Source organism: Oncorhynchus masou, chromosome 24, assembly GCF_036934945.1.
Source record: "Oncorhynchus masou masou isolate Uvic2021 chromosome 24, UVic_Omas_1.1, whole genome shotgun sequence".
In the NCBI taxonomy this organism is placed as follows: domain Eukaryota; kingdom Metazoa; phylum Chordata; class Actinopteri; order Salmoniformes; family Salmonidae; genus Oncorhynchus; species Oncorhynchus masou.
This window is the reverse complement of record NC_088235.1, coordinates 92,184,750-92,194,290: the sequence shown is the minus strand read 5'-3', so window position 1 is coordinate 92,194,290 and position 9,541 is coordinate 92,184,750. Positions and strand designations below refer to the sequence as shown.

Genomic DNA, 9,541 nt, shown 5'->3' with positions numbered 1-9,541 from the left:
CAATCACACTTCTGTGAAATCAAACTGTCCACTTAGGAAGAAACACTGATTGACAAATTTCACATGCTGTTGTGCAAATGGAATAGACAACAGGTGGAAATTAGCAAGACACCCCCAATAAAGGAGTGGTTCTGCAGGTGGTGACCACAGACCACTTCTCAGTTCCTATGCTTCCTGGCTGACGTTTTGGTCACTTTTAAATGCTGGCGGTGCTTTCACTCTAGTGGAGTCTACAACCCACACAAGTGGCTCAGGTAGTGCTGCTCATCCAGGATGGCACATCATTGCGAGCTGTGGCAAGGTTTGCTGTGTCTGTCAGCGTAGTGTCCAGAGCATGGAGGCACTACCCGGAGACGTGGAGGCCGTAGGAGGGCAACAACCCAGCAGCAGGACCGCTACCTCCGCCTTTGTGCAAGGAGGAGCCCTGCCAGAGCCCTGCAAAATGACCTCCAGCATTACATTTACACCACAAATGTGCATGTGTCTGCTCAAACGGTCAGAAACAGACTCCATGAGGGCCCGACATCCACAGGTGGGGGTTGTGCTTACAGCCCAACACAGTGCAGGACGTTTGGCATTTGCCAGAGAACACCAAGATTGGCAAATTCGCCACTGGCACCCTGTGCTCTTCACAGATGAAAGCAGGTTCACACTGAGCACATGTGACAGACATTACAGAGTCTGGAGACACCGTGGAGAATGTTCTGCTGCCTGCAACATCCTCCAGCATGACCAGTGTGGCGGTGGGTCAGTCATGGTGTGGCATTTCTTTGGGGGGCCGCACAGCCCTCCATGTGCTCGCCAGAGGTAGCCTGACTGCCATTAGGTACTGAGATGAGATCCTCAGATCCCTTGTGAGACCATATGCTGGTGCGGTTGGCCCTGGGTTCCTCCTAATGCAAGACAATGCTATACCTCATGTCGCTGGAGTGTGTCAGCAGTTCCTGCAAAAGGAAGGCATTGATGCTATGGACTGGCCCGCCCATTCCCCAGACCTGAATCCAATTGAGCACATCTGGGACATCATGTCTCGCTCCATCCACCAACGCCACGTTGCACCAGACTGTCCAGGAGTTGGCGGATGCTTTAGTCCAGGTCTGGGAGAAGATCCCCCAGGAGACCATCCACCACCTCATCAGGAGCATGCCCAGGCGTTGTAGGGAGGTCATACACGCACGTGGAGGTCATACACGCACGTGGAGGCCACACACACTACTGAGCCTCATTTTGACCTGTTTTAAGGACATTACATCAAAGTTGGATCAGCCCGTAGTGTGGTTTTCCACTTTAATTTTGAGTGTGACTCCAAATCCATGGGTTAATAAATTTGATTTCCATTGATAATATTTGTGTGATTTTGTTGTCAGCACATTCAACTATGTAAAGAAAAAAGTATTTAATAAGAATATTTCATTCATTCAGATCTAGGATGTGTTATTTTAGTGTTCCCTTTATTTTTTTTGAGCAGTGTATATACAGTACCAAACGTTTGGACACGACTCATTCCAGGGTTTTTATTTTTACTATTTTCTACATTTGGAGAATAGTAGTGAAGACATCCAAAAAGTTTTTTTTTTTTTATATATCAAAGTAGCCACACTTTGCCCTGACAGCTTCACACACGCTTGGCATTCTCTCAACCAGCTTCATGAGGTAGTCACCTGGAATGTATTTCAATTAACAGGTGTGCCTTGTTAATTTGTGGAATTTATTTCCTTAGTTCTTTTAAGCCAGTCAGTTGTGAGAAGGGTGGTATACAGAAAATATCCCTATTTGGTAAAAGACCAAGTCCATATTATGGCAAGAACAGCTCAAATAAGCAGATAAACGACATTCCATCATCACTTTAAGACATGGTCAGTCAATACGGAAAATTAAGAACTTTGAAAGTTTCTTCAAGTGCAGTCACAAAAACGATCCAGCGCTATGAGGAAACTGTTTCTCCTGAGGACCGCCACAGGAAAGGAAGAACCAGTTACCTCTGCTGCAGAGGATAAGTTCATGAGTTATCAGCCTCAGAGATTTCATCCCAAATAAATGCTTCTGAGTTCAAGTAACATCTCAACTGTTCAGAGTAGACCACGTGACTTCATGGTCAAATTGCTACAAAGTAACCACTACTAATGGACACAAATAAGCAGAAGAGACTTGTTTGGGCCAAGAAACACGAGCAATGGACATTAGACTGGTGGAAACCTGTCCTTTGGTCTGATGAGTCCAAATTCTTTATTTTTGGTTCTAACCGCTGTGTCTGCGAGACACGGATTAGGTGAACGGATGCTCTCCGCATGTGTGGTCCCCACCGTGAAGCATGGAGGAGGAGGTGTGATGGTGCTTTGCTGGTGACTTTCAGTGATTTATTTAGAATTCAAGGCACACTTAACCAGCTTGGCTACCAAAGCATTCTGCAATGATATGCCATCCCATCTGGTTTGCGCTTAGTGGGACTACCATTTGTTTTTCAACATGACAATGACCCAACACATCTCCAGGCTGTGTACGGGCTATTTGACCAAGGAGGAGAGTGATGGAGTGCTGTATCAGATGACCTGGCCTCCACAATCACCCAACCTCAACCCATTTGAGATGGTTTGGGATGAGTTGAACCACAGAGTGAAGGAAAAGCAGTCAAGAAGCTCTCAGTACATGTGGGAACTCCTTCAAGATGGTTGGAAAAACATTCCAGGTGAAGCTGGTTGAGAGAATGCCAAGCGTGCACAAAGCTGTCATCAAGGAAAAGGCTGGCTACTTTGAAGAATTTAAAATATATTTTGATTGGTTAAACTTTTTTGGTTACTACATGAGTCCATATGTGTTATTTCTTTGATTTGAAAAAATCGTCACAATTATTCTACAATGTAAAAATACAGAAAAACCATTGCATGAGTAGGTTTGTCCAAACTTTTGACTGGTACTGTATATAAAAAGACATTGCATAAACATTTCATTATAACAAATTAGTTCATGGTTATTGGGACATCCTAAGTATGTTTTCAAATGCAGATAAACAGCAGAGATGTTTTCAACTCTGGCATATAAAAAAAAACTCAGGTAGAGGTGCAGGAAAGGATAGCCTTTCTGTGGGTTGACATCATTTATACAGAAGCTGTCTCCTAGAGAAACTGGGGGAAAGATGGGAGGGTGGTTAACGTGACAAACAATGCAGAACATATTACTTTCTGAATAAGGTCATGGTTACCTTGGCGAACAGCCACATTGGCACTCTGCCTTGACAATTGACTTTCCTGAGAGGGGAGGAATAAATTATCATCAGAACTGAATCCAAAGTGGTCAATCAAAGATTAGACAAGTAGATTTTTTCCCCTGAGACTAGACAAACCTTGATGAATTCCAACAAATTGGCTGTATTTCTCTCTCTAGACAGCAGACAGAGATGAAAGCAATGTTAGAAAATAAGACATACATTATAATTTCTCTTGGACTGCATGTACATTGTTTCTGTGGAAGACCCTTACCCAAGCAGGAGAGTGCTGATCAACATGCAGGCCTGGCCAGGAGCCTTCAGTTTTCCTGACTGCTACATTTGATGAGTGATGTTGATGATGGGGGTTGTAGTGGGTATGAGCCAGACTGGCCCTGCAGGGGCTCCAGGAGATGTCACAGGAGATGTACCACTGGTTGGAGGACAAATGGCTGTCTGAGCGGTTCTGGCACCTGAACATTTCTACCCTCTGGCGGAGGGATCCTGGGGAGTAAGCAAAGGAGCTATCCCTGTAACGTTTGGACTCTGGGGACTGTTCTTGGACCAGCTCCCTGCGACGCTTCCTCATGACAGAGTGGTGAGGAGACAGGGCCAAGGCAGCCAGAGCTGAAGAGGAGGTTCCTCTGGTGGTCTCTGCTCTCCTCTCACAGGTACGGCAGGAGGAGGAGGAGGATTTGCCCTGACAGACAAGCTTGTGGTAGAGCTTCTGGAAGTCCTTGTCAATCTGCTTAGCAGAGTTTCGTAAGAGACTGACTGTTGGGGAGAAGGAATCCAGGGAATAGTGTCGCCGGAGCCTTGGCTGGCCTGCCCCAGACTCATGATCAGATGATGATCTAGACGATTGGATTTTCACCTGGGAGGGATTGCAGGAGTCCAGGTGGTGGGGCTTCCTGGGTGGCATCAGAGGCCTATGAAGAGAGGAGTGTGAAGACTCAGGGGAAGATCTGGGCTCCACAGTGTTTCTTTGATGATATCCAGCAAAGCCTGACTTGGGGCTTCTATGGTGGGCGTTAGATGCTGCACGCTGGCCGTCCCAGATCAGCAGTCTGGCTCTGTAGGGACTCTGTGCTACTGGGGAGCGGTAGTCTGAAGACATCTCCATACAGACCACAGGGCATACCGCTGTGAAAAACCTCTGATGGGGAATTGCAGGTAGGGCACACTTAGAGATGGACTGCTCAACCCTCCTGCTGTGAAGGTGTCTTCAGATCTGGCAGGACTGAAGTCCAGGGTAGTATGTCTAACCCTGGGGGATGGGGAAGAGGGCATGGACACCATGAAGGTTTGGTTTAAGGGGGGCTCCTCCGGCTCAGGGCTCTCCTGTAGGGAGGAGTCTGCAGAGGAGAGAGAAGAGGGAAGGGAGGCCGCATAGGAGGGAGGAGAGGATTCTGCAAAGGAGGGAGCAGAGAGAAGGGAGGGGGCTGCAGAGGGAGGGGAGGAGGCAGGACTGGAGCCTGCAGAGGAGAGGCGAGAGGAGAAGTCCATCACTAGAACAGGGTGGGACGGTTGTCCGTTCCCTGAATCTGTACCCTTCCTGTGGGACAGCCTCTCTGCTGGCCATTCCTGGAGGTTGACCTTGGTCTGTGGAGGAAGATGGGTGTGGGTTGTTGTCATTTTGAGGTTCAACTTTGGACTCTTGGGGTTACTCACATTCAGTATGGTGTTCTGAGGTGTTTGGAGAAAGGATTGGCCATTGTTGAGGGTAGTCTTTCTGTGAGCAGGTCTGATGTTGAAGGTGCGGTTATTGAGGTTTCTGTTAGAGAACCACCTGAGCCTGTGGTACCTCCTCAAAACCCCTACAGCCACGTCGGACATATGTTGGCGCCGCCAGGCCTCTCCTATCTGGCTGACCATGCTGGGATACTGGTCCAGTAGAGTGCTACGTTGACTGCTCAGAGAGCGCTCCAGCTCCTCTGGCGCACCCCACAGGCTACTCCTAGTCCCATTCAGTTTGGAATTATCCACCACTGATGGAGGCAATATAAAGACCATTTACTAAATGAGAAATGTGTAAATGAACATGAAAAATGCTGTTGTAATTGTATTTGATGTGTTTACTTTGACATGCTCAATATATACACTACCGTTCAAAAGTTTGGGTTCACTTAGAAATGTCCTTGTTTTTAAAAGAAAAGCACATTTTTTGTCATTTCAAATAGCATCAACTTGATCAGGAATACAGTGTAAACATTGTTAATGTTGTAAATGAGTATTGTAGCCGGAAACGGCTGATTGTTTATGGATTGGCTACATAGGCGTACAGAGACCCATTATCAGCAACCATCACACCTGTGGCCCAATGGCACATTGTGTTAGCTAATCCAAGTTTATCGTTTTAAAAAGGCTAATTGATCATAAGAAAACCCTTTTGCAATTATGTTAGCACAGCTGAAAACTGTTGTCCTGATTTAAGAAACAATAAAACTTGCCATCTTTAGACTAATTGAGTATCTGGAGCATTAGCATTTGTGGGTTTGATTACAGGTTCAAAATGACCAGAAACAAAGAACCTTCTTCTGAAATTCGTCAGTCTATTCTTGTTCTGAGAAATTAAGTCTATTCCATGCGAGAAATTGCCAAGAAACTGAAGATCTCGTACAACGCTGTGTACTACTCCCTTCACAGAACAGCGCAAATTGGCTCTAACCAGAATAGAAAGAGTGGGAGGCCCTGTTGCACAACTGAGCTTTTCTTTCAAAAACAAGGACATTTCTAAGTGACCCCAAACTTTTGAACGGTAGTGTCCATAAGTTACTAGGGTTAATGTTCAAATAATTTACTTACAGTGGCTGTTCTCTGTAGCCTGCTGCATAACAGAATCATTACTGTTGACAGGGCCAGCACCCTCATCTACACAATCATCGTTGGGATCATCCTGGTGGTATGAGATGTCCATCTGTTGAAAAACATGAGAAGTACATAAGCTACAGTCAGGGTTGGGTAGGTTACTTTCTAAATGTAATCCGCTAAAGTTACCTGTCCAAAATTGTAATCAGTAATGACATGTTTAGATTACAAACTCAGTATCAAGCCGATTACATTTAGTTACTTTTAGATTACTTTCCCCTTAAGAGGCATTAGCAGAAGACAAAAATGTTTCTCTAATTGAATCTATTGCAGGACAAATCAATGTTAAAGTTTACATAGCTGGACATATATGGATGCTCAATTTTACTTTATGGGTTGGTTATGTAGGCTTCTTCAATCTAACCAATCGCTTTCTACAACATTAAATGATGTTTATATTAATATATGATTTATAAGTCCAAAAATGGATGTAGCAACTACAGATCGCCCCTTTAAGTCTATAAAAAGTGTGTGAGTTTGAGCGTGTGTCCATTACGCCTATGGATTTACTTTTTTTAAATCAGCATGAATTAGACTGAGCGATAAAAGCCCAATTTTTATTCCATAGGCTGGGATCCGCACTATGCAGCTGTTGCAAGAGCGCATTTTTCACTAGCTTTCCACTGGTTTCAAAAACCATGATTGATAGGCAGCTTAACTTCTTGAATTTCAACCATTATTGGGTTACAATACACATTTATATATGTGAACAGCCATCCACAACAACCACAATCCGTAAGGTGCAAATAGCTAAATCGGAGAGTATCAGTGTGATTCACATCAATGCTCTATGTAGATATCAATAATAAGTGGTATACGTATCACGGTAGACTACACCACTGCTGTCATCCTTACCTCCAAGCGTTTATTCAAGTTGGATAATTTTTGGATGCCAAAAGCAGTCGCGCCATTGGAAGACATAGCTTGGACTGTAGCCTACAAAAGCCTATTCCTGCTCTTTTCCCGTGATCCATCAAACACAGTTGGTGTGACATCATAGTGGTCTCAGACTTGCTCAGGTGGAACAAACTTAAAACTTGCACCTTTTTTAAATGCTGATTTGAATGTTGATGAGAAAACAGAGAAGTGTCAAAAAAAAAAAATTGTGAGCATACTTTCTGAATTTAAAAGTAGTCCTTGAAGTAATCATCTCGTTTTTTAAAATTAAGTATCTGTAATCAGTTTTGCTGGTAATGTAATGGATTACAGTTACCATTGATTTTTTTTTTTTTTTTTAATACATGTAATCTGTTACTCCCCAACCATGGCTATAGTAATGTGGGCTGTAAACATCTGGTTAGACAAGTCTTCAAAAAGACAGATCTGTTCTGCCCACAATCAGTTGTCGCCATATGTACCTTGAAGTCTCTAATGATGTTCTGTGGCTTGTGTATTTCAAAAACATCTGAAATAACAAAAATATGACATAAATATACCTTCAGATCAATTAAGGGCTATATTCAATCCACATCGTGGAAGTTCAGCTTTACAGCGTGATTGAAATGTAAAGGCAATGTTCCCACTTTAGCAGAAAGTACCTTTACATTTATATTGCAGAATCTGTAACGCTTCAGTGCAAATCTCAGAGAAACAATGTGTGGTGGTTCCTACCTCCTAGTGACAGCTCTGCCAGGTCAACATCACTCTAAAGAGGAGGTGGAGTTAGAGGTGTGAGTGTGATCCAGAAACGTAAGAGATTCCTCAGAAAAAGTACAAAGTGGGCCTAAAATAATTAGCTATAGTACATAAAGTCATATCTTACAAACCTTTGACACTCCCAGCTTTGATAGTTCCAACTCTGACTTGACCATGCATACTCTACCTCTTCTCCATCCAATGACAAGACACATGGAAATACAATAAACATCTGAACATTGAGCCAACTCGGTTGTGTGCAGAATTTGGACCCATTAATAATAAAAACTAGCTACTGTATATCGTTGTTGACAAGGCTAAACAATTATTCAAGTACTGAGAAGCAGATAATGTGTAACCATAGATAAGGAACATGGACACGAGTTTAAGAATTCTTAGCTAACTAGTGTAACCATAAACGGACTGTTGTTTACCTTGGGGTGTTATGTCCTCCAGGTTCACCTCAGTCCCATTGTCATGCAGCTTTGAATACTGTTGTCAAGGAAAATTGTAAATACTGGCACATTCTGAGGTTTCATCTGTTACAGGCCTATCAGTAGAGTGACATTGCTTACAAGCATTTCGCTACACCCGCAATAACATCTACTAAATACGTGTATGTGACAAATAACATTTAATTAGATGAGGGGGTGCATTGCTTGTGCATTTCGCCCCGTGGCCTCAAGAGGGACAGTAAAAGAAGGCTAGTTGGCGAGAGAGACTACTAGCTAGTTACAATAATACGATTTCAAAAATGTGCCTCTGCTCTGTGCTACTACTACTTGTTGGCTAACGCTAGCTGGGTTAGAGAACATCAATAGGGTGTCTTTGCTAATGTTTGATTATCTAACCACATCGTCAGAAGAACACTAGCTAGCTACAATGCTAGCAGGCATATCGCTATCACGGTTAACGTTAATTATTTAGGTAACTATCAGCACATTTTCCACATACCTTTTGAACTATTCGCTCCAAAGTGTTACTGTAAATCTTGGCATTGCTCTTAAGCTTATTTTTGACCACGTCGTCCATGTCGTCAGACAACGTTTTATCAATTAAACATTACAATTCAAGCACTTTTATTCCCCTCGTTCGTTTGGTTCTCTTCGGGCCCAAAGCCGACGGACGTTTTACGTTAGTCTCGAAAACCGTTGGTAACAAGTATCGGGTTTTCGAGATTAACGGAAGTCGACTGCGACGTGAAATGTTTTCAAATTTGCCGCAATAAAATACTAAATTATGATTGGATATTTCATGATGTGACGCAATATTTTCTACACGCTGTCATTTTCATGCGACAAAACGTACTGTAATAAAGCAGGCTGGGAGCAAGTCTCAACCCTCGACCTTCTAGCCCGAAGTCCAGCGCGCTAACGACTTTACCCCAAGAGCATGCTCAAGCGGAATTGTCGATATACGCGCTTATAAACCCAGGGTCGTTACACTACTCCCTCCTTTCAAACAGCGCGACCTCGCGCTAGCTTGCGATTCTACGTCTTTTAGGAACGCCCCTAAATACTTTAAAGTACTACTTAAGTTGTTTTTTGGGTATCTGTACTTTACTATTTATATTTTTGACTATTTTTACTTGTACTTCACTACATTCCTAAATAAAATGACATACTCTTTACTCCATACATTTTCCCTGACACCCAAAAGTACTTGTTAATTAATCAAACATTAGCAAAGACACCCTATTGATGTTCTCTAACCCAGCTAGCGTTAGCCAACAAGACAGAAAATGTTCAAATGTATATACCTATCAAGAGAATATCCATGGTCATCCCCACTGCCTCTGATCTGGCGGACTCACTAAACACAAATGCTTTATTTGTA

General features: G+C 43.3%; 1 protein-coding gene across 8 annotated transcripts; it reads right to left on the bottom strand.

The window, feature by feature from the left end:
- Positions 1-230: 230 nt before the first annotated feature.
- Positions 231-9,059, bottom strand: LOC135513030 (uncharacterized). 8 transcript variants are annotated; one of them, XR_010451481.1, is made up of 10 exons: positions 8,660-9,059; positions 8,140-8,197; positions 7,837-7,894; positions 7,682-7,715; positions 7,429-7,475; positions 6,008-6,119; positions 3,477-5,190; positions 3,341-3,377; positions 3,200-3,245; positions 231-3,122 (listed from the first exon to the last, which is right to left on the bottom strand). XR_010451481.1 is itself a non-coding variant. In XM_064935679.1 (8 exons), the coding sequence occupies exons 3-8, from the start codon at positions 7,879-7,881 to the stop codon at positions 4,292-4,294; spliced, it is 1,068 nt and encodes a 355-aa protein (XP_064791751.1). In that variant the 5' UTR covers positions 7,882-7,894; positions 8,140-8,197; positions 8,660-9,059; the 3' UTR covers positions 231-4,291. The 8 variants fall into 8 exon arrangements, 5 of the variants coding, with proteins under 5 accessions (XP_064791751.1, XP_064791750.1, XP_064791752.1 ...); XR_010451480.1 differs by having other exon boundaries at positions 3,200-5,190; XR_010451479.1 differs by having other exon boundaries at positions 231-3,377.
- Between the last annotated feature and the right edge of the window lie 482 nt (positions 9,060-9,541).

Bases quoted from the DNA above. Each gene is read 5' to 3' on its own strand.
- LOC135513030 (XM_064935678.1), bottom strand. From the start codon at position 7,881: ATGGTCAAGTCAGAGTTGGAACTATCAAAGCTGGGAGTGTCAAAG. The intron at 7,716-7,836 runs GTTTGTAAGATA...CCTCCTCTTTAG, and splicing joins CAAAGCTGGGAGTGTCAAAG to AGTGATGTTGACCTGGCAGA. The intron at 6,120-7,428 runs GTACATATGGCG...GTTTTTCAACAG, and splicing joins ACATCATTAGAGACTTCAAG to ATGGACATCTCATACCACCA.